The following is a 25778-nucleotide window of genomic DNA, read 5'->3' on the forward strand; positions in this document are numbered from 1 at the left end:
CCACACCCATGCTTCAGAGTTGGAGAGGTGTTCTTTTCCTGGAATTTGGCCCCCTTTTTTCTCCAAACATCCCTTTGCACATTGTGGCCAAAAAGTTCTATTTTGATTTCATCAGTCCACAGGACTCGTTTCCAAAATGCATCAGGCTTATTTAGATGTTCATTTGCAAACTTTAGACGCTGAATTTTGTGGCTAGGACGCAGGAACGGTTTTCTTCTGATGACTCTCCCATGAAGGTCATATTTGTTCAGGTGTCGCTGCATAGTGCAACAGTGCACCACCACTCCAGGGTCTGCTAAACCTTTCTGAAGGTCTTTTGCAGTCAAACAGGGTTTTTATTTGCTTTTCTAGCAATCCAACGATCTCCACTGTTTCTGTTAACTGCCATTTCTTAATAACATTACGATCTGAGGAAACAGCTACCTGAAAACACTTTGCTACGTTCTTGTAGCCTTCTCCTGCTTTGAGAGCATCAATTATTTTATTATTCAGAATGCGAGGGAGTTGCTTAGAGGAGCCCATGGCTGTTGATTTTAGGGACAAGTTTGAGGAGTCAGATAATTTATACAGCTTTGAAATCTGCATCATCTGACCTTTCCTAATGAAGAATTTGAACAAGCCACAGCTCAATAAGCTAATTAAGGTCTGGAACTTTGGTAAAAGTTACCTGAGTACTCAAATGTATTGGGTTGCCCAAACTTTCACATGGTGTTCCTTTTCTTTTTTCACTCTCTAATTGTACAAAACAAAAATAATACACAAATATTGCAGAAAACGCTGAAAAGAAATGTCTCGTCTTTACCTTTTTATGCCTTTTGGTGATCAGTTCATCTTCTGCTCACTTAACTATTCACAGTAACAGACATTTTCAGCAAGGGTGCCCAAACTTTTGCATGCCACTGTAGTTTCAGGATTATTTGTTTCGTATCGTACCAGTCAAATGTTTGGACACCCCACTCCTTCATAGTTTTTTTTTTCTGTATTGTGATTATTTTCTACATTGTTGAACAATACTGAAGACATCAACACTGTGAAAATAACATATGGAAGATAGATGGAATTATGTGGTAAACAAAATGTTTGATATTTTAGATTCTTCAGCATAGCCACCATTTATCTTGATGACGCTTTACACACTACTGGCATTATCTTAACCAGCGTCATGACCTGGAACACTTTTCAATTAACAGATGCCTCGTCAAAAGTTAATTATTGCAATTTCCTGCCTTCTTAAAGCATTAAAGATCAAACAATAAATCGTAAATAAATAATAACAATACAGTAAATAGCCCTGTTCCACAACTGGAGTAATCCATATTATGTCAAGATCCGCTCAACTAAGTAAAGAGGAACGACATCCGCCGTTACTTTAAGACATGAAGTGATTTTTAATTTATTTTAATTGATTTAATTGCCATTTCTTAATAACATTACGATCTGAGGAAACAGCTACCTGAAAACACTTTGCTGATTTTAATTGATTTTTTATTTTTAATAATAAAGAAAAAAAACACTGAATTAGAAGATGTGTCCAAACTTCTGACTGGTACTGTATATACACACAAACAGCTGGATGCCATAATAAAAACAGCAACGTGAAGACCGTAGCAGTTCAATTCGGCGCTGTGGTGGACAGCGTGATTTATTTTAGTGAACCGATTATTGCGAACAGTTCGAGAACCTGAACTAAGTACTTTCTTAAGAGTCTGCATTTCTTTCTTTCTCTTTGTTGATTGGTATTAGCCCACTGCTGTGCACTCGGTATAGTGATACCAAAGACTTCTGATCGACTGCATACAGTTGACTGGGAGGAGCTGAATTTGAGAAAAAAAAAGACAGACTCACTAAAAAGAAAGACTCATTCAAAAAGAACGGCTTGTTCACGAACCGTACACCACTAATTCCGTGGGTGTGGTTGACAGAGTTCTTGTTTAAAAGATGTTAGCCAATCGGAGTGAAGCTATTTACATATTTAATATTTAAAGGCACAGCTATAAAAATCGGCGTGTCTTCTCCTGTAAGGTTTCCAAGCTAAAACAGCACAAGAAAAAATAACCAAGGCATTTTTTTTTCAACACCACCACCTCACAAATTTTACAGAAGCATCTCGTTACCCCTTTTCCACCAAATCAGTTCCAGGGCTGGTTCGGGGCCAGTGCTGGTGCTGGTTCACAACTCGTTCAACTTGCAAGCCAGCTGAGAACCAGTTTGCTTTTCCATGGCTCGTGGCGCTAAGGGAAGCCACGTCATTACGTCGCTGTATACGTCAGCTACGTCGCTGCGTTTGCATAAACCTTGGCGCGAATATTGAAGCAACAACAACACGGAGAAGAAGCAGCAGCAACAACAACAATAATAATAATGGATGACTTCGCGTTTGTACAGCTGCTGCTTCTCGTCACTTAAAAATGGCGACCTTTCGCGGTCTTGCTATTATTGTTGGTCTTAACAACTCCGCCCCCCCGCTGACGTAAGCGGTTCTTTCCTCTGGCCCAGCAGAGAGTTGGTGCTAGCCTGGAACCGGTTTTTCTGGCCCCAGAGCCAGTTCTTTGTCAGTGGAAACAGAAAACCCGGTTCCAAACTAAGCACTGGCCCCGAACCAGCCCTGGAACTGCTTTGGTGGAAAAGGGGCATGAGGGAATAATATAAAATAACTGAAACGTGTATGGCATGTCCACTTTAATATCACCATGATGTAAACCAATACAACAGCATATGCTGGTATAGAAAAATTATTCACAACAACTGTTAGCATCCTGAACTTGATTATTTTTCTATAGCGGCTTTTTATTCTTTGCATACAACAGGAATTCGCCAACAGTTACAATTTGTATTTATTAACATATGATATGTTGTGCTTTTTTTAACCCTCTGCACATAAATGCCTTTTAACGTTATGAAACATCCACAAGACAAGTTAGTTCCTGTTATCACTTACATTATAACAGCTATAAACACTCGTTCTGTCACTGTCCTCTTTTTCTCCTCTCTTGAACTTCAGGTGCAGTTAAGATGCAGTTTGTCTTGTTATCAAAAAACGTGAAAATGCAAGAAGTCTGTTCACATGGCAGAAAAGCTATAAAACCGTCATTACATTACATTATAGGCGTTTAGGAGACGCTCTTATCCAGAGCGACGTGCAAAAGTCAGGCACAAGAAGTGCTGAACTTCTCGACAAGAACGTTTTAGTGCCAAATGAACAAGTGACAGAATAACACCTAGTGTAATATTCTACTGAAGTAACAACAATGTTGTTATAATGTACGACTGTAGACTCCCTTCCATAAATGTTAAAGAAATATCTCCTCACAGAAAACACATCTCTCACACACACACACACACACGAGAGCCACGCTGTTATTGAAAACTAGCCTACACTTGAATGGAGATTCCTTCCCCGCTGCAGGATAAATATATTGGCAGGCTCTGTATCTTAAAAGGTAGACTGCCTTTCAGTTTTTTCACCTTTAGGTCATAAGAAGAATTTTTCCCGACACCCAATTATTTTTGTTTAGTGAACCGAAAGTTACTGAATTTGAATCACAGACTTCCAATTTTATTACTTTTTCCCCCTGAAAAAAAAACAATTAATGAATTTAGGGTCACGTGACCCTAAATTCTCAGTTATTTTTTTCCCGCTTCACCGTGACCTCATACAACATACTACATCATGCATCACGTGGTGGGCTTTCCCTGTTCGCACAAGGCATTGTGGGATACAAATTTGAAGCAGGAGAGGAAAATGGAGGACACGAATGAAACGTGAAAGAACGTAACGGAAAGCGAGAAGAAAAGACGTTATGTCACGAAGGAAAGGAAACGCAGGACCAAACTAATAAATATCGGCGGTCAGCGAGCACCTCGGTGTGATCAGCTGTTCGTTTAGCTACAGAATGATGTAACTGTCAGTGCACGGTCAAGATAAACCTGTAGATGGCAGTAATGCAACACTGTGGACGCCAGCTGCCGTAAAACCCAAAAGAAGAAGAAAGTAAACCTGCGCATGCGCACATGGACTTCCTCTGTCTGCTTGACTGCGTGAAGCAAGCGATTTCATGCACATTATAACTTTCCAGCCGCAGAATGGCCTGATATATATATATATATTTTAAGATATTACAAATATCGCAATGACCAAATTTCAGAGGGAACTAAATTTCATCAATTTTATGAAATCGAAAGGCCGTCTACTTTGAATATTTGTTTCTTTCTCAGCTAGAATCAAAGCAGTGTGTTTTCAAACCGATTGTACCTGGAGTAGGAGTTGTCAAAGATGAGTGTGTAGACTCCAGGGTTTCTGGCTTTAAGCTGGCCCTGAATGGTCTCCTTGTGTGCGTTACACCGAGTCAGAGGGATCAGAACCTGCCCAAAAAATGAACACTCTCAATATACTGCGCCACCTGAAGCAAAATCTCCAGTGGAAACAAATGAGGCTAAATAAAAGCTCCATAAAATTACTTGTGCAGAAAAACATAATGTATATTACACTATTGCAAAAATTCTGTGCCAAATTAAGCTTCGTTTTGTGTGTCAGACTTCGACAGCATCAGTTATTTGTGCATGTGTGTGTGTGTGTGTGTCAGTCACCTGGGCCTGCTCCTCAGGTGTGTTCACAGATTCTCTATAGACAACACTGAAGCAGATGCTCTTTGGCTCGGATGAGAAAACCCAGCTGACAGTGTAGCCGTGCTCAGGTACGGTGACGGAGATGACGCTATAGCAACTGGACTTGACGAAGAGCTCGCGAGAGGCGTCGCCAAACTGCAGGATCTCATCGATGTGCAGCAAAACCAAGGAGCTACACACACACACACACACACACACACACACACACACACACACACACACACACACACACAATACAAGCAGCTAAATCATACACATCCTACTATCAACTAAGAGAACTGAACATTTACAACCATTCTGCAGAGGAAAACGTTAGAAAGGACTTCAAAGCGGACAGTATTTCTTCTCAGACATGAAATGATGAAAGCTGTGTGGCGAAGAGTAATATGTCGCTTTGCCTGAGAGAAGAGGAGTGTTCTTCTTTCTTTTGTTTTGTAGGAATATCAAGCATGGCTTGTTTTCGTCGGATTTCCCAGATGACTCATGTGGTCCAACTGTGGGTTGCACGGCTTGCCCGATTTAAAAAAAAAAGTAACTGACTTCTCAACGAATTGTCTTTTCCACAGTACACAAGCTTCAAATCACGAGGGTGAGCGAAATGAAAACCTTAAAAGGTATCCAAAAGACTCTGGATACTCATGAAGCACTGGAACACTTGGGTTATCCAAAAAGGAGACGATACAGAAAAATAATGCCACTTTTGTGATATATCTATTTACAATAAACAATTCAAAAGGGAAAAAAATGAGGTTTTCTTTGACTCACCCTCATACATTTCCTCATATAACGACACTGTACGTATATATTTTGAGCTACATCGTTAATGGCAAAGGTCAATAAATCGTGTAAGAAACTCTGTGTATCATGTTACACCATTTAAGGATGTCACAGCTGTTAAAGTTAAAATGGACAAACTGGTGGTTCAGCTGATGAACTGAGAGCACAGCAGAGTGTGGAACCTCCTTATAGACCCTTTTCAGTCACGTGACCTTTGTAAACGCGACCGCCATTTTGGACATGTAGTGGACTTCGGCTCGAATCAGTTTGAATGCGAGGAAGGCGACAAACGAAAAACATAAAAGAAAAAGGAGCGAGATGCAGAAAACACCTTCACTATCCAGCGATGTAGGGCATTTACAGGGCGAGCAGAGGGAGAGGTATTTGCAAAAACTGAGGTTAGCAGGCTTAGAGAACGATTTACCTGCTTCCACCAGGATTGTTCACTGACGTACGGAAGTACACGAAGCCCTCGTCTTTACCTGACTTCGGGCCACGTGATCTGTATACCTATGTCGTTAAAAACCCATCGCCATGCCATACACGCCAACGTCCGAGGTTCCAGAGCGCGCTCCGGCTTGCTCCAGGAGTACTCCGGCCGAGGTTCCGGAGTGCGCTCCGGCTTGCTCCAGGAGTGTTCCGGCCGAGGTTCCGGAGCGCGCTCTGGCTTGCTCCCCCTCAAATTAAGCAGCGCGCTCTGGCTTGCTCGCCCTCAAATTAAGCAGCACACTCCGGCTTGCTCCAGAGCAAGCCGGCGCGCCCTGCTTAATTTGATGGGGAGCAAGCCGGAGCGCGCTCCGGAACCTCGGCCGGAACACTCCGGGAGCAAGCCGGAGCGCGCTGCTTAATTTGAGGGCGAGTAAGCCAGAGCGCGCTGCTTAATTCTCGGACGTTGGCTCCGGCAGCTATTTACACTGGATCCGGTGTAAATAGCTGCCGGATCATAATTACAGTAAACTAGTAAATACAGTAAAGGAAAAACTTGAGACTGAAAGGTTTTAACAGTCATCCAAATGACTGAACGTAAACATTGCTACAGTAACGTACCAGCTATGATGTTGTTGACATTAGCTAGTCAACAATAGCTACTACAGAAGAACAAAGAGGTTACAATGGGTTATTTTAGCCTATTTGGTTACACACTCGCCGCCACAGAATGTTAACAGCAATGTAATGCCTTTTCTGGCTAATTTTATTCGTCTTACCTCCAACAAAGTGGTCACTACACAAGCGTTGGTATGCCGAGGGCTGCCAATCTGTTAATGGCCGCTATCCATCTTCTCCGTCGGGATCCGATAAAATGATAACCCTTGCCTTGTTTGTTGATGGTTACTACATCCAGGTGCACAACAATATAGTGGCATGATGGAAGTCTTGCTGAAAATAAACACTTTCTTTGCTGCCATTCCTCAATGCTGGCTGTGGTAAACTACTGGTAGTACACGTCCAAAATGGCGGCCGCGTTTGTCGTGACGTCACGTGAAAAGGGTCCATAGCTGAAGGAAGGGTGGAGGAGGTGTTTAAAGCAGATACGCAGAGCCATGGCCTCCCTTTCGTTTATAAATGCCTTGAGACCTCAAGAATGGCACAGGAATAGTTTTAAGCGTTAACAATAAATCTAATATAGTAATTTTATGATTAAAGTGATTTATATAGGTAGCGGTCTGAGTGAATGACCTTGACGTCCGTAACGTCACAGCAGGAAGTCTATCGGTCTCATCGCCATTTCCGCTATACTAAAACACAGAGCTGACTGCAACTCCGACCCTCCATTCTGAGCTAATTTATCGCCATGCCACGTAGATGTGTTGCTGGCCGGTGCAGCAACATGACAGAAGGTGGATTTACGTTGCATTCATGGCCCAAGAATGTTCAAACTGCAAAGAGTAGGATGCATTTTGCGAGAAGTTCACGGGCACATTGGGCGCCTACAAAGTGGTCTCTCCTCTGCACATTTTACTGAAGACTCGTACGGAACCTCTGATCTGTTGAGGAGCGTTGGCTATAAGCCCGTGCTGAAAGAGGGTGCAGTACCAACAATTAAAGAAAACTACAAGAAAAGGAAAGTATTTCATCTCATCTCATTATCTGTAGCCGCTTTATCCTGTTCTACAGGGTCGCAGGCAAGCTGGAGCCTATCCCAGCTGACTACGGGCGAAAGGCGGGGTACACCCTGGACAAGTCACCAGGTCATCACAGGGCTGACACACAGACACAGACAACCATTCACACTCACATTCACACCTACGGTCAATTTAGAGTCACCAGTTAACCTAACCTGCATGTCTTTGGACTGTGGGGGAAACCGGAGCACCCGGAGGAAACCCACGCGGACACGGGGAGAACATGCAAAGTCTGCACAGAAAGGCCCTCGCCGGCCACTGGGCTCGAACCCGGACCTTCTTGCTGTGAGGTGACAGCGCTAACCACTACACCACCGTGCCGCCCAGGAAAGTATTTATTTCATGTATTTATTTTTTTAAAAGGAAAGTGAGTTCAGTTGCACCAGTCCGAGGCCAAGGGTTGTTGGTAAAACCCGGGACGGAACAGGACGGGACATATCGCTCGGGCAGTGATCTCCCCGCGGTTGTTGCTAAAACTGGTGACATCCCGTTCCATCCCGGGTTTGAGTAATTGCCTGAGCCGAGCAGTAATGGTGGAGTACTCGGTATGGAGAAAATGGAGAACGAGTGGAGCAGCCGTCTGATTTCTCCACTGGATATCGCTGCCATCTCGCCCTTACGTGGAAGAAGTGAATGAACGGAGAACTGAACGAACAACCGAAAGTCAGATTGTTTCAAAAACAATCAGCTACAAGATCGGCCTTCAAGAAGCGAGAACATAGACGGGTGAGCTCCGACTCTCATTTGGATAAAAAAAAACAAAAAACACGTTGTTTACCTGCATTTAGATTAATACATGTAACTTGTATTGTGTATTTAAGTTACCGGTATAAGATTATTTAATTTGCTTCAGAGTGTGATTGTCTCAGTTCATCTGATTATTTAATTCGCCTTTTACATTTCATCAGTGAAAATGCATGCATGGACATGTATGTTGCATAAGTTATAGCACCTATCCTGTTTTAATGAGAGTCAACCCACAATCAGTGACGTCAAATCAGTCTTAGTTGAGCAAGTCAGTAACGGTGTTTCTTACTTTCACCATAAAGTTTTATTTATATGACTTTGGTCTATAGCTGTAAAAGGCCTCGACCTTAAAACCGGTTCCCGCTGTGATGTCACGCACTCAGGGCGGGCTGGCTCAGCAGGGCAGCTTGAATGCCAACTTATATATATTTTTTTATTCCCATTTATGCAGCATACAAGAGTCAAGGATGGAGATACTATCCACTCAAATTTATTTAAAAATAAAGGCTCTGCGTAAAAAAACTGAACAAAACAAAAAACTGAACGACCGTAGAATTGATTTCCATTTCAACATCCCCACAGCGTTTACTAGTGAATGTATTAATCGACTACTTTCTTGCACTGCTGGACTTGAACACAATGTTTCTACACTATTGATCACATCATTTGAATTGTCAGGCTTGAAACCACAATCAGATTTAGATCTTACTTGACAGACGTTTAGTGGTTCTTTAGGGATAACAGAACTGACGCGGCATTAGTCAGCTCCTGACACATGATCTTATCAGGAAAGTATCTTAGACGGATTTAAAGTAAATTAAAACATTTTCATGTCACTTCAGCGAAATATACTTATAACTTCTTAAAGCTGTGGAATTCTGATGCCTGATGTTATCAGTCGAAAACCCTAATGCTGGCCAGAAACCTGATTTCTGTCTATTGTTACTCAGCTGCAATGACCACCACATGATCAATTATGCCACGGTACACTTTCTAGCACAGATTTGTGCTCTATCTTTTTTACATTTTAGATATATATACACTACCGTTCAAAAGTTTGGGGTCACCCAGACAATTTTGTGTTTTCCATGAAAAGTCACACTTTTATTTCCCACCGTAAGTTGTAAAATGAATAGAAAATATAGTCAAGACATTTTTCTGGCCATTTTGAGCATTTAATCGACCCCACAAATGTGATGCTCCAGAAACTCAATCTGCTCAAAGGAAGGTCAGTTTTATAGCTTCTCTAAAGAGCTCAACTGTTTTCAGCTGTGCTAACATGATTGTACAAGGGTTTTCTAATCATCCATTAGCCTTCTGAGGCAATGAGCAAACACATTGTACCATTAGAACACTGGAGTGAGAGTTGCTGGAAATGGGCCTCTATACACCTATGGAGATATTGCACCAAAAACCAGACATTTGCAGCTAGAATAGTCATTTACCACATTAGCAATGTATAGAGTGGATTTCTGATTAGTTTAAAGTGATCGTCATTGAAAAGAACAGTGCTTTTCTTTCAAAAATAAGGACATTTCAAAGTGACCCCAAACTTTTGAACGGTAGTGTATTTGTCCTGGGTATGAGTTTAAACTGCAACCAGTAGTGAGTCTCAGGTCCTGGAGGACTTGAGTATTGGGGAAAGTGGAGTTACCCCTGAATCACCGTTGCTCCCAGGTCTGTTCTGACCCGGAGTGGTAGCACCTGCCTGGGTTTCAGTTATGGGTTAAATAGTAGTTATATCACCAATAAGGCGCTGGCAGCAGGGCGCTTTTTGGTGCAATGTGACAGATGAACCCAACAGGGTCAATGGCACACCACCAGATGGCATGCAGAAGAGCCACTCAAATGGCCAACGGATGACATCACTCAGCAAGTCAGTTGTCATTGCGGGGCAACTTCCATACCCATCAGGTCTGTGGCACTTTTGTGCACCACTTGGCATCGGGTCTGGAGGTCCAGAGACATGATGGGAGCACGATGACATTTCTCTTATCTTACTGTGTAAGGCGTTTCGCTAGGAGAGGAGAATATCATGCGAGAGCTCGTGAGGCCAGGCATTCCATAGCAGCTTGGCTGGGCCATTCGTGCTGCCGCTCTGGTGCGGGCCTCATTTGATAAACTATTTTCAGTCTTTAAAGGAACAGTCCACCTTATTTCCATAATGAAATATGCTCTTATCTGAATTGAGACGAGCTGCTCCGTACCTGTCTGAGCTTTGCGCGACCTCCCAGTCAGTCAGACGCAGTCAGACGTGCTGTCACTCCTGTTAGCAATGTAGCTAGGCTCAGCATGGCCAACGGTATTTTTTGGGGCTGTAGTTAGATGCGACCAAACTCTTCTGCGTTTTTCCTGTTTACATAGGTTTATATGACCAGTGACATGAAACCAGTTCAGTTACACAAATTGAAACGTAGCGATTTTCTATGCTATGGAAAGTGCGCACTATAATGACAGGCGTACTAACACCTTCTGCGCGCTTCGGCAGCGCATTGATACGGAGCTCAGATATCAATGTGTTGCCGAAGCGCGCAGAAGGTGTTAGTACGCCTGTCATTATAGTGCGCACTTTCCATAGCATAGAAAATCGCTACGTTTCAATTTGTGTAACTGAACTGGTTTCATATCACTGGTCATATAAACCTATGTAAACAGGAAAAACGCGGAAGAGTTTGGTCGCATCTAACTACAGCCCCAAAAAATACCATTGGCCATGCTGAGCCTAGCTACATTGCTAACAGGAGTGACAGCGCGTCTGACTGCGTCTGACTGACTGGGATGTCGCGCAAAGCTCGGACAGGTACGGAGCAGCTCGTCTCAATTCAGATAAGAGCATATTTCATTATGGAAATACAGTGGACTGTTCCTTTAAATTGGTCAAGTGTTATAATCCTTATAGACTGATTCATATTTTTGTATACATTCCATAAAAGTGTCATCAAACTAATTATTTCTCAGGTTTCGTTTTTATTTTGTGGGCAGTTTGCTAGAAGGCATATTAATCATTATCATGTATTATACAAACGTACTGAAATATTGTCATATGATATTTTTGCCGTCTCGCCCAACCATATTGCACTCACGCAAGTTCTCCTGATTTGAGTAGATGGATTTCGGCATCTTGTACAGCCGGGGGCATTTCCTCCTGTTCCTCAGCAACCGCCGCATCACCAGAAACACCTCTATATTACACACAAACACACACCAGATCACATTATACTCAAATGCACATGTATACACCCTGAAGTAAAGCAGATGCAGTCTCCTATAGGACTGACTGTACCAGATCTACACATCTGACACTTGGGGATGGGGTGGGGGGGGTGTTCTAGATAAATAATCAATCAGCAGTAGGGTTGTGTGATGCAGCCCGACATGAAGAGGGGTTACTCTTGCCTTCTCAAAGTTGATAACACTACATCCTGAAGTGTTTCATTTCATATGTACCACAGCAACATTTTTTAATAATTACATAATAATACATCATACTTTTTTTTTATCCATTTATAGTTACTTTGAGTTTACTGAAACAAGTTAGCTCCTGTTTTTATGTAATACAGAAATGAAAATGTATATAATGAGTGTATTACTGGACTACTGTCAGTGCTGCAGTCATAGAAAATCAATCAAACATCTACCGACCAATCAGAATCAAGAAAACAGTTATTCCACGAAATCGAGTCGTACATGAGCTGATAGTCCAGTCGGCTATAAGCCATGTACAACAAGACTGTGTGGAATAACTGTTTTATTCTCTCCACATTCACTGGATTTTGAGAAACAAAGCATTTTTATTGTTATTTTTTGCAAATTCGATAAATAAAAACTTTATACAAAATGTCCGACAAAATCATTTCCGCTGGGAATGTAAACAAACCAGTGAAATGATAGTCGCGATTTGTGAAAAATATAATAATTTTTGAAAAATAAAATTAAAAAAAAGATTCGTTCTTACCATCAAATACTTTTATTCCATATTTTGTTGCTTTTTTTTGTATTTTCTGGGGTTTTATTTTCAAGTAGTTTTTACTTCGTCCTCGGTTGGTTCAGCAACACGCGCCGCCATTTTGTTTTTCTCTACTCACGATATATGAGCTGATATCCTAGTAGTAGAGTAGCCAATCAGAGTGTGCGATTGCTCATATCCAGTGAATGTGGATAGAATAACAATCAATATCACATTGGGATTAATGTAAGAAAACTAGCGATGTGGAAGTTAACGCGATAACGCATTAACACTAATTCCTTTTAACGCCACTAATTGTTTTGACGCGTGATTAACACATGCACATTCTGTGCCCCTCCCACGCAGTTTGGGAAATCAGGAAGTGACGTAGCGCAAGTGAGCGATGGAGCTGGTCGGTGTAAGTCATGATAAAGTGCACTTATGTACAGAATCAACTACTATTGTTGCATTCTGACTGTTTACATCAGGGGTCACCAAACTTTTTTCTCTGGGGGCCACATTGTCGTTCCTGACTGTGATGTGGGCCGGGGTCGGGTCAGCTATATCACATAGAATTGTATGACCCAGACAAATATGACCACCAGCAGGCCTCATTGTGTAGTAGAGATTACTAGCCTGGCACGGCCATCCCCACTACTATATCAACACTACTAGATCCCCGCTACTATATCAACACTTGATTCCTGGCACATATTTGTTTATCTTTACTAGTGGTTTGCAAAAGTAGTAATCGAGTCTTCACACTGTTTTAATTTGAAATACCACAGATATTCCATTTATTTATTTTCTAATAAAAATAACATCAAAGCTGTCAAGGTAAGAAACATCTGCCTAGTTGAGGTGATTGACACTGGCAAAGGTGAGTGGAAAATTATAAATTGTAGGTAGGCCTGTTGATATTATTAATAATATAAATAATAATTGTGTGCAGCACTTAATAAAGGTCAAATAAATAGGCCTATAAAATAAATACATTTAAAAAACAGTGAAATTATAATATGAGCAATAGATCAATAGATCACAGCAGTTGTGCTGTGTCCTGCACGTCATTGCTCTCATCCATGGCCAAAGCAAAAAACTCGAATTCTGACGCGCTCTCATTCAGCTGGTCATACACGTTGTCCCCCAAATCTTCGGTTCGCCTGGTCATAGTAGGTGCGGAGAGACTCACCGCGTTGAGCGCATCCTTCTTGTCGGGACACACCTCCTCAGCCACAGCAAGCATGCATACTTTAACAAAGTCCCCATCAGTAAACGGCTTTCCATGGGCAGCTAGTAGATGAGCTACCTTATAGCTAGCTCGGACAGCAGCCTGATTAATCTGGGTTTGGCGAAGGAATACATTCTGTTGTGCAGCCAGTCCGCATTTCATCCTCCGAATCCTGTCTTCTCTTGTTTGCCCTCGCAAACTAGCATACTCTTTGTGGCGGGTTTCGTAGTGACAACGCAGATTATATTCTTTGAAAACCGACACACTTTCTTTACATACAAGATAAACTGCACGGTCCTTACACTGAACGAAAAAATAATCGGTGGTCCACTGTTCTTTAAAAACTCTGCACTCTCTGTCAGCTTTTCGCTGACCGCTAGCCATTTTGCTGTCCTGAACATTGACAGTTCTCTGCGCGTGCGCTGCCTGTCACTGCTTGATCGCGAGCATATGACGAAAATTCGGAAAATATGAATAGTTCATTTTATAACTAAAGATCAATTTTAATTGATAAAATCAACAAAATACAAGATGCAGACATGTTATTATTTGCCAAAAAGCAATTTAAAAAAATAGGCCATGACCACTTTTGGGGATTGCCTCATAGGGCCGGTTCAAGTGATGGGGGGCAGAGGGGCTGGGGGGCCGGTGAGCCGGATCTGGCCCGCGGGCCGTAGTTTGGTGACCCCTGGTTTACATAGAATGTGTGTATTTTATATGCTTTTGATGGTTCAGAGGGGAGAAAAGACGACGTGTTAAGGTCCAGGTGTGTGTGTGTGTGTGTGTGTGTGAGAGAGAGAGAGAGAGAGCGTACAGGCTGCACACTGGAGTGAGAGAGTTTGCTTTATTCTGAGAAATGGGTGAGTTCTGGAAAAGTGTTTAGAAACGCAGTATTTGCTCATGAATGTTCTGTATATTTATGAGTGAGTTTTTACATTTTACTGGAAAACATCTTTATGAGCTGTGTGCCTTAACAAATGTATTTATTTGGGTTTTATATTTTTATTTTCTTTATTTAAAGATAGCCACTATTGTTTTCCAGAGTCCACATCACTAAATTTGTTTAGTTTATTTTATTGTATAGATTGAGGCTGGAAGTTAAAGTGCATATCCTGGACCAATTTCAGGGTTTTTTTTATATGAAAATATGTGGGTCATTCCACGTCAATTCAACCGGGGCCTGCGCACTTCGGTCTCAAAAAATTCTGAAAAAAAAAACAACAACAGATGTACCCGTGTTACCTAGGAGAAACACTGTAAATTTATTTGAATGTAAGATGTATACTTTCCATGTTACAGCCAGTTTTACTGGGGGGGGGGTCAATTTTGTTCAGACTCTTTTTTTTTTTTTTTTTGTCAAAGTTCACAAGCCCACAGCTCAAGAACTAAACCATGTAGGATGCTCAAATTTTGCATGCTGGTACATAAATAGGAATAGTACATAGCAAAACTGTCATTTTGGGTCTGGATGATCCTGCATGGTCATAGCACTCCCTCAAAGATGATCAAAGTTTTATTGGAGTTTTTGGCTGTGCTCTGTTTAGGCCTTCAGAAGACACATTTTTACCCAACATAGGCTCTTGATTTTTTTCCCTTATAGAGATAAGTAGAAAAATGCTCAAAAAAAGCAATAAACAGAAAGGAAACTCTATCAGTGTTTGAACAGAAGACCTCACAAGTCTGACAAATCATTTTGGATCTCATTTTCAGAGCAGGGGCGGCACGGTGGTGTAGTGGTTAGCGCTGTCGCCTCACAGCAAGAAGGTTCTGGGTTCGAGCCCCGTGGCCGGCGAGGGCCTTTCTGTGCAGAGTTTGCATGTTCTCCCCGTGTCCGCGTGGGTTTCCTCCGGGTGCTCCGGTTTCCCCCACAGTCCAAAGACATGCAGGTTAGGTTAACTGGTGACTCTAAATTGACCGTAGGTGTGAATGTGAGTGTGAATGGTTGTCTGTGTCTATGTGTCAGCCCTGTGATGACCTGGCGACTTGTCCAGGGTGTACCCCGCCTTTCGCCCGTAGTCAGCTGGGATAGGCTCCAGCTTGCCTGCGATCCTGTAGAACAGGATAAAGCGGCTACAGATAATGAGATGAGAATGAGATGAGATTTTCAGAGCACCGTAACACCTTGTGGGAATGTGTGCAGATTTTTTAAATATTTTTTTCTTTATTCTCCATGATCCCTTCTTTTTAAAAACACCAATTTGGCTTGTCTTACTCGAATCTTTTTTATTTTCCACCCTGAGCATGATGTTATGATTTTCAATATTGAGAGTAACCACAGGTGCCCCTAAAATCACTGAATCATTGAAATTGAAAAGGATCCCTCCACCCCTGCACAGGCGCTCTCAGGTGATCATGTCAGGGCAAAATTGGCCTTTGGTTATTTACTCTTTACATTAATGTTATAGAAAACATATTGCTCTCAATGGTGCATTTTGCCCATGTTCAGGGTGGAAAATAAAAAAGAAAGATTCTAGTAAGACAAGCCAAATTGGTGTTTTTAAAAAGAAGGGATCATGGAGAATAAAGAAAAAAATATTTTAAAAATCTGCGCACATTCCCACAAGGTGTTACGGTGCTCTGAAAATGACATCCAAAATGATTTGTCAGACTTGTGAGGTCTTCTGTTCAAACACCGATAGAGTTTCCTTTCTGTTTATTGCTTTTTTTGAGAGTGTTTCTACTTATCTCAATAAGGGAAAAAAAATCAAGAGCCTACAGTGGTGCTTGAAAGTTTGTGAACCCTTTAGAATTTTCTATACTTCTGCATAAATATGACCTAAAACATCATCAGATTTTCACACAAGTCCTAAAAGTAGATAAAGAGAAACCAGTTAAACAAATGAGAAAAAATATTATACTTGGTCTTTTATTTATTATGGAAAATGATCCAATATTACATATCTGTGAGTGGCAAAAGTATGTGAACCTCTAGGATTAGCAGTTAATTTGAAGGTGAAATTAGAGTCAGGTGTTTTCAATCAATGGGATGACAATCAGGTGTGAGTGAGCACCCTGTTTTATTTAAAGAACAGGGATCTCTCAAAGTCTGATCTTCACAACACATGTTTGTGGAAGTGTATCATGGCATGAACAAAGGAGATTTCTGAGGACCTCAGAAAAAGCATTGTTGATGCTCATTAGGCTGGAAAAGGTTACAAAACCATCTCTAAAGAGTTTGGACTCCACCAATCCACAGTCAGACAGATTGTGTACAAATGGAGGAAATTCAAGACCATTGTTACCCTCCCCAGGAGTGGTTGACCAACAAAGATCACTCCAAGAGCAAGGCATGTAATAGTCGGCGAGGTCACAAAGGACCCCAGGGTAACTTCTAAGCAACTGAAGGCCTCTCTCACATTGGTTAATGTTAATGTTCATGAGTCCACCATCAGGAGAACACTGAACAACAATGGTGTGCATGGCAGTGTTGCCAGGAGAAAGCCACTGCTCTCCAAAAAGAACATTGTTGCTCATCTGCAGTTTGCTAAAGATCACGTGGACAAGCCAGAAGGCTATTGGAAAAATGTTTTGTGGATGGATGAGACCAAAATAGAACTTTTTGGTTTAAATGAGAAGCGTTATGTTTGGAGAAAGGAAAACACTGCATTCCAGCATAAGAACCTTATCCCACCTGTGAAACATGGTGGTGGTAGCATCATGGTTTGGGCCTGTTTTGCTGTATCTGGGCCAGGACAGCTTGCCATCATTGATGGAACAATGAATTCTGAATTATACCAGCAAATTCTAAAGGAAAATGTCAGGACATCTGTCCATGAACTGAATCTCAAGAGAAGGTGGGTCATGCAGCAAGACAACGACCCTAAGCACACAAGTCGTTCTACCAAAGAATGGTTAAAGAAGAATAAAGTTAATGTTTTGAAATGTCCAAGTCAAAGTTCTGACCTTAGTCCAATGGAAATGTTGTGGAAGGACCTGAAGCGAGCATTTCATGCAAGGAAACCCACCAACATCCCAGAGTTGAAGCTGTTCTGTATGGAGGAATGGGCTAAAATTCCTCCAAGCCAGTGTGCAGGACTGATCAACAGTTACCGGAAACGTTTAGTTGCAGTTATTGCTGCACAAGGGGGTCACACCAGATACTGAAAGCAAAGGTTCACATACTTTTGCCACTCACAGATATGTAATATTGGATCATTTTCCTCAGTAAATAAATGACCAAGTATAATATTTTTGTCTCATTTGTTTAACTGGGTTCTGTTTATCTACTTTTAGGACTTGTGTGAAAATCTGATGATGTTTTAGGTCATATTTATGCAGAAATATAGAAAATTCTAAAGGGTTCACAAACTTCCAAGCACCACTGTACGTTGGGTAAAAATAATCTTCTGAAGGCCTAAACAGAGCACAGCCAAAAACTCCAATAAAATTTTGATCATCTTTGAGGGAGTGCTATGACCATGCAGGATCATCCAGACCCAAAATGACAGTTTTGCTACATACTATTCCTATTTATTTACCAGCAAGCAAAATTTGAACTACATGGTTTAGTTCTTGAGCTGTGGGCTTGTGAACTTTGACAAAAAAAAAAAAAAAAAGAGTCTGAACAAAATTGACACCCCCCTCCCCCAGTAAAAATGGCTGTAACATGGAAAGTATACATCTTACATTCAAATAAATTTACAGTGTTTCTCCTAGGTAACATGGGTACATCTGGTGATTTTTTTCAGAATTTTTTGAGACCTAAGTGCACGGGTCCCGGTTGAATTGACGTGGAATGACCCATGTCCCTTTACACACTCATCCAGAAGGGTAATTTTGCACAAGGCCATCTGTCTACAGCAGAAAAAAATAAAATAACAAAACGCGTCTGGAAAAATCCCAAGGGAGTCTGGAGCCAGATTCGTGATGTTACCTGCGGAAGCGCCAGCAGGCTGCGCGAGCTTTGCATGGTTTCAGTGCACAGCCTGTGTAGACCAAGCGCTCCCATTTCTCTCTCATTGTCCGGTCTTTTGGGAAACAACGAGTACTAATCCCATCAGGATTGGTGTTCATGGATTAAAGCAAAAAAAAATTATTTGACTGAAAATTTACGGGGGGGGGGGGGGGGGGGGGGGTGTTATGGCTGGATTTCGATGAAATTCTGGGAATGGTTAACTTAGAACTGATAACTTTATTATCAATTAATTAATGGATTAATATCTTCAATTTATTGCACTTTCTTTCCATTGCTTCCGTATATTATTTTTTTGTGGCAAACCACACAAATGCAAGCGCCTGGAATGTTTAGTTTTTTGCACCATGAACTAAATGGCTTTCCGTTTTCACCTATTTCGTACAGCCAAGCCCACCTCCACTTGTTTTTTTACACCTTTATCGATGGCAGACACATCAGAGCCTTCTTTCATGTAAAGCACATCCATGCTGCCGAAACCGAAAGCAGAATGACATGCTCCTCTATGCTCGACGTCAATACAGAAAAAAGTTTGGATCTTCGCTTAAATTAAAATTGGGGTTTGACCTTACTTTGTGTTGAATACGACTTCAAAAACAATTTAAGATTTTATTAAGAGAAATATTGTGGCCAACACGAGTGTTAAGTTACCTAAAAGATCGCGTGAAGTTGGCTGCTATCTACTTTGCGTTCGTTCTCATTTTCCTCCATCATTTCATAGGCCAGAAACAGATGTTTCGACGTAATTTAACTTAGTAGGCTATGATTATTATTTAACTGTAGTCTTCTAGACATTTTGACTGTTTGGGGCATTGAACGCTGGTGTATGATTTTCAGGGAATAAAGTTTAGCGCATGTCGGAACATCATTGCGCTCGCAGCCTCCAACTCCTCAAACGTTCTTTAAATTGTGATATAACGTAGGCTATAAGGCACGGTTCTAACATACCTTACACACTGGCCTAACGAAAATAATAATTGTTGGGGCGTCTGCTGATTTGTTAGCTATAAATTTAGGTCTAATTACTTCTGACAGTCTGCAAGCATTGCACCGTCGGGTCTTCAAGTCTGGCTGAAGCAGAGGAGCGGGCTTTCCGGGGTTTATTTTTTTATTTTATTTTTTTTAACATGCTCCATTTCTGTATCTCCAAGTTTGAACCAAGTCATTTTGGCAAGATTTAATTTAATACAAAACAGAAATGGTCAGATACAAGCACGCCAAGCACATGGGAATGTATTTTGCCAATTTTGACAGCGCATGTTTTTTTAATGCCGCACCGTAGACAGCGAACGTGATCATACATAGGAAATGAACGACACAAAGCACGGCTCAAAAACAAAAAAGTTAAATAAACCCTGCTGATAGTTGATGGTGTTGCAACACACCAGTGTTATAACCCAATCTCTACCCAACCACTCGTCATTTTAATTCTCCTCGGATCAGCACCGACCTCACATTTGGCCTTGGGAGAGTTCAGTTGACGGAAATCCGTCACACGACGGAAAACTTTAATCCATGGGTGTTGCTACACCCTCCTATGATACATCTGTTAACCATTTTAATTATCCCTGGTGGTCTAGTGGTTAGGATTCGGCGCTCTCACCGCCGCGGCCCGGGTTCGATTCCCGGTCAGGGAATGTAATTTTTGGGCGGCACGGTGGTGTAATGGTTAGCGCTGTCGCCTCACGAAGGTTCTGGGTTCGAACCCAGCGGCCGGCGAGGGGCTTTCTGTGTGAAGTTTGCATGTTCTCCCCGTGTCTGCTAGCCTGGGAAATCCCATGCTGCTTTGCACAATCGTTCCGATCTGAAAAGACAGCATGGAAACTATGGTCTAAAGGCTCGCCTGAGTTAGGGATTCAGTCAGAGAGTGGGGAGGGGTGGAAAGACGGTGACGCGTACTACTCGACAAACGGAAGCTTGTAGTTTATTTGGGACTGTTTACGGATCACATTTAACATGGCGGCGAGCGATACGAACCAAACTTTTGATCAAGCTTTAGACACTGTTCTGAATAGTTTAGAGCGAAAGTTTGTTTTAAAAAAAGAACAGCGTTTGGCGTTACAGTCTTTCTTCGCCTCCTCTTTTTCACTCTAACTACGTCACCGGGTACAACTGCCATGATTGGCCATGGGCTATGTATACGCCAAATGACAGACATTCGCAACGTCCAATAAACGGCCGTTAACAATCGTAAACCACACCTCCCCTACGAGAAATTCAATAGGCGGATTCCAGACCATATTTCACTTGTGATATGGTCTGGTGTTAACCAGACTACGTGTCTGCGTGGGTTTCCTCCGGGTGCTCTGGTTTCCCTCACAGTCCAAAGACATGCGGTTAGGTTAATATGGGACGGCTTTGGGCTGAGGTGACCTTGAGCGAGGTAACTCCCAACTGCTCCCCGGCCGCTGTTAGCATGGCTGCCCACCGCTCTGGGTATGTGTGTGTGCTCACTGCTCAAGTGTGTGCGCATGTGTGTGTTCACTGCTTCAGATGGGTTAAATGCAGAGAGGAAATTTCACAAGTGTGTGATGAATAAAGTTGTGCTTTCTTTCTTTCTTTCTTTCTTTCTTTCTTCTTAAAATAAATTACGCGATAACGTTGAAGTAATTTGCAGAAAACCACCAGGTCGTTTTCTCATAAACAAACCAGCGCTGGCGTAGGATTCAGAGGGAGGCGTCCCGCATGTGACGTCACGAAAATCAATGTTTGCCGGGAAATCCAAACGCCAAGTTTTTTCAGAGGCGGACCAATTCGCCTCAAATGGCTTGATTTCAACTGGTTTTCTGGTATTGCGCAAGGAAAAAAAAACTGCACAAAATGCAGAATGTGACCGATATTTGACCAAAGTTTAATATAAAATAGGAGAATTACATTGATCTTGCTCCTGAATTTACCCGTGATATGTACTTTAAGGACAGAACTAGAGGAAAACACTATTGTTTTGTTCACACTCAGTTGTGCTAAGCCCTCAGAATTATACAATTAAATTAAACACTGCTTTATTTTTTTAATGCAGTGGGGGAATAAAATACCCACAAAAATCATTTCTGCTGTGTCCAGCCTTATCCTTCCTGACCTGCTCACGTGCATTTGCATAAAACAAGCAGATCTGTCCACTCCCACTCTGAAAAGCATCCCTTTAAGGTCCATTTCGAACAGATTTTTAAAAATGTGCGATTAATCGCGAGTTAACTATGGACCATAATGCGATTGAATATTTTCATCTCTTTAGAGCCCTAAAGAAAACATTAAATGCTATCTAGGGGTTTTCATGGAGACGCACAGGCTACTGTTAAGCTTTCAGACCTGAGTGGAAGAAGAGATTGAGGTTGGAGGTGGCGTCTCGCCCACAGCGTCTCCCTCCTTACAGAGCTTCCTTCCTGTTTCTAAAATGAGGTGTAATTTCCCAGAGGAAAATCAGAACCACATACTGAAGCAAAGTGCCGGGATAAAAATTTATAACGCTCTGTGTGCGCGCGCGTGTGTATTTTTACATGTGGTGTGGAATAAGGTGTAGTTTGTTCTGTGTTCCTCGGCTACTGCAGTACAGATACGTTGGATGGTGTAACATGCCTGTGTGTGTCTATATTGTCGAAAAGGTGTGTTTGTGTGTTGTTAAGGAGTGTATATTTGGTACGTGTATTGTGTGTGTGTAGTTGTGATGTTTTGTGTGTATTATGTATGATGATAGGGCTGTATTTTATGTGGTGTGAAGAGTGTGTGTTCATGAATATTTTTTTTTTTGGGTGGTGTTTGTGCAAGTATCTAGGGTTTTTGTGATGTTTGTACATATATGTTGTAATGTGCGTGTGTTAGTTAATAGACTCACGGGTCTTGGGGGTTCCGGTTCTCGGCTTCTCCATCCTGTGACTCTGCTGTAGTTTGTGAGAAAGTGTCGCTGTCGTACAGTCCATTTACCTCCTCGTCAGTGATTATATCGAACACTCCATCGTCCTGCTTCACATTCGGATCAGTCACTGCAACACACACACTACATTTTATAAAATATACAGAATATCTGCGGCACGGTGGTGTAGTGGTTAGCGCTGTCGCCTCACAGCAAGAAGGTCCGGGTTCGAGCCCCGGGGCCGGCGAGGGCCTTTCTGTGCAGAGTTTGCATGTTCTCCCCGTGTCCGCGTGGGTTTCCTCCGGGTGCTCCGGTTTCCCCCACAGTCCAAAGACATGCAGGTTAGGTTAACTGGTGACTCTAAATTGAGCGTAGGTGTGAATGTGAGTGTGAATGGTTGTCTATGTCTATGTGTCAGCCCTGTGACGACCTGGCGACTTGTCCAGGGTGTACCCCGCCTTTCGCCCGTAGTCAGCTGGGATAGGCTCCGGCTTGCCTGCGACCCTGTAGAACAGGATAAAGCGGCTAGAGATAATGAGATGAGATACAGAATATCTCAAATATAAAAAAGCACGTATAAACTGCAAGCAGTCGACATTGTCATGGAATCAGGCAGCTACTATCCATTATACAGAGACGAACCCTGTGTCCAAAATCACTCACTTGTTCACTACTCCCTATCTAGGGAATTACTATATCGAGGACTATATAGTGAGCTCATTAGTAAAATGAAACTGCTTTCGGACACTACTCCGCCGCACTGTTATTTACGTCATTACTGTCGCACAATTAAAACGTGCCAGATCAGTCGGCTGGTGGGTTTTCAAAATAATAAATACATGCGTTTTTTTTTGTGATAAATCCATATTATACTGACTGCATTTCCAACGTTAATCAATACAAAGTACCTGCGTCTATCCGTTCTTTTAAAATCAAGGCTGAATACTTTCTTCCTTCTTTGATGCTGCATTTTATTCAATCAAATTGTAGGCTTTTGATTTGATTTCTTTCAGCGCGACTACAATGCATGATGGGATATATCGCTTGGTTAGTGACCATCGGTTGTACACTACTTTTCATGATGCATTGGGATACTATGAGTGCGCCATATAGGGTGTAATAATTCTCACGATACATTCGGACAGCACTACAAAATGGCGAGCTCACTATACAGTCCACTATACAGTGAGTAGGGAGCGATTTCGGACGCAGGGAAAAGGTCAAAAAACGTGTTCAAATCTTCAGCAGTAACTGTGGATGAATCCCGATTCAAAGTGAGAACACCACGCTGTTTAAAGCTTGTAGGATTAGTTCGTCTGCATCAACACCATCAGCGCTTAAACGGAAATGATTGGCTGCAAGTCCTGTGTTTACAGAAATCAGAGGAAAACAAACAGACACTATACCTGGATCCACTTCCTCAACTCCTCAAAACCACACAAAAACGAGAAAGAAGATGAATGTGACGCTTTTTATTGGCTAATCGTTTGAGGACACAGTTATGGTCACAAGATGATGAGTTTACGATGCGTTCTCAGCAACTCGAAGAACCAAGGAGCCGCTCGAAACAGAGCAGGACAGCCAGTCTGAAAGGATTCAAAATATGCTTCAACTTCAGACGAAAACAAAACATTTCCATGAGTTTCTATTTAGGGTTGCTTTACAATCAGGGTACACAAGCTAAAAATCACATTTAACACTTATTATCTTCAGTATCAAAAGGCTTGACTAAATAAACTTGGTTGTTTATTGTAGCCCTGTGATAGCTCTATTTACCATGCAAAAAAAAAATTTGGTGATGACGCTATTTTTGGTGAATGTATGGCAATGTGTGTCATATTTAGCAAAATTACTCGTGTCATTTAGAAAAAGTGCTTTTTTGACCACAGGTAGCTCCAAAAGGGATGCACTTAAATCATTCTTTATACCATAAAACAAATATTTGGTTCCATATCATTGGAAACATAGTTAAGTTTTAATGTTGAATGCCAGTAAGTTTTCAGACTATTTTGATCAAATTAGTATGTAATTGTGTCAAAAAAATGTCCTCTCCGAGACAGCTAATTTTTCAATATAAAATAACATATCTAAAATGATTATTTTCATCCTAAAATGTGGTCAAGATATTGGGACATAAATATTAGAGACAATTAACACAAAGCTTACAGCCTTATACAACCCCGATTCCAAAAAAGTTGGGACAAAGTACAAATTGTAAATAAAAACAGAATGCAATAATTTACAAATCTCAAAAACTGATATTGTATTCACAATAGAACATAGACAACATATCAAATGTCGAAAGTGAGACATTTTGAAATTTCATGCCAAATATTGGCTCATTTGAAATTTCATGACAGCAACACATCTCAAAAAAGTTGGGACAGGGGCAATAAGAGGCTGGAAAAGTTAAAGGTACAAAAAAGGAACAGCTGGAGGACCAAATTGCAACTCATTAGGTCAATTGGCAATAGGTCATTAACATGACTGGATATAAAAAGAGCATCTTGGAGTGGCAGCGGCTCTCAGAAGTAAAGATGGGAAGAGGATCACCAATCCCCCTAATTCTGCACCGACAAATAGTGGAGCAATATCAGAAAGGAGTTCGACGGGGGGGGGGGGGGGGGGGGGCGCTCGACCCTGAAGAGAATGGCAGCATAGTTGGAAGCTCCTGTTAACTTCGCACATAAAACTACCCCAAATAGTTTTCACCCCGCTATCTTCCTTGCTCTGACTATGTCAAACCCCCAGCCAGTAAAAGAGTGTGAAATTTTCGGAAAAGCACGTAAAGCAGGTAAAAAATCTTCGAAGAAACCACCGGAGGAAACTCTCAGCAACCAAGACAACATGGCGATAGCAGAGGTGCTAACCGAGCTCAAGGCCCTTCGGTCTGAATTTGGATCTAAACTCGATGCAATAGATGGACGTTTGAACGAAATGGCCAACTCTATTTTATCGGTAGAGAACAATCTTTCAGATATCAGTCGAGATGTTACCGCCAACGAAAAACGTATTGACGAGGCTGAGACTCGTATATCTGGCACAGAAGACAAGCTAAATCGCCTGGAAGCATCACTAGCAGCTGCTACCGAAAGAATTGCACAACTTGAATCAAAGACGGAAGATTTGGAAAATCGTGGGAGACGCAAGAACATCAGGCTCTTTGGTCTTGGAGGGAGCGCAGAGGGCTCACGTCGGCTCTTGGACTTCGTGCAAGATATGCTACCTGTATGGCTTGGATTGGACTCAAGTCAGCCACTCGTACTGGAAAGAGCGCATCGCACTCTGGGCGAAGTACGGCCGAACCAGCACAGAGCTGTCATTATCCGCTTTCTTAAATTCCAAGACAAAGAGCTGGCACTCCGTTCAGCAAAGAATCGCGAAATCACACACGACGGATCCAAGCTGTACTTCACCCAGGACGTGTCTGTTGAAACCATGAAGCAGAGACGCAAGTTTGATGGAGTGAAACAGCGATTCCTGGACATGGGAACTTTCCGCGGCTTCCATCCTCATCCGTGCAAGCTGAGAGTACTCCACGAAGGAAAGATCCGCCACCTTTCCTC

The 25778-nt window shown here is 42.0% G+C and overlaps 1 protein-coding gene and 1 non-coding gene across 2 annotated transcripts in view; one reads left to right on the forward strand and one right to left on the reverse strand.

The window, feature by feature from the left end:
* fyco1a (FYVE and coiled-coil domain autophagy adaptor 1a) overlaps positions 1–25778 on the reverse strand; it is a 103746-nt gene that overhangs the window by 3689 nt on the left and 74279 nt on the right. The window contains exons 14-17 of the mRNA XM_060937664.1: positions 22195–22342; positions 11357–11455; positions 4588–4798; positions 4253–4362 (exon numbers count right to left, since the gene is read on the reverse strand). Coding sequence (XP_060793647.1) covers positions 4253–4362; positions 4588–4798; positions 11357–11455; positions 22195–22342 — 568 coding nt within the window. The remainder of the gene's footprint in view (positions 1–4252; positions 4363–4587; positions 4799–11356; positions 11456–22194; positions 22343–25778) is intronic.
* On the forward strand, positions 19928–19999 carry trnae-cuc (transfer RNA glutamic acid (anticodon CUC)). The gene has a single exon. It is a non-coding gene; the product is annotated as a tRNA-Glu (tRNA).

This window comes from Neoarius graeffei, chromosome 13 (assembly GCF_027579695.1).
Source record: "Neoarius graeffei isolate fNeoGra1 chromosome 13, fNeoGra1.pri, whole genome shotgun sequence".
Lineage (NCBI taxonomy): Eukaryota > Metazoa > Chordata > Actinopteri > Siluriformes > Ariidae > Neoarius > Neoarius graeffei.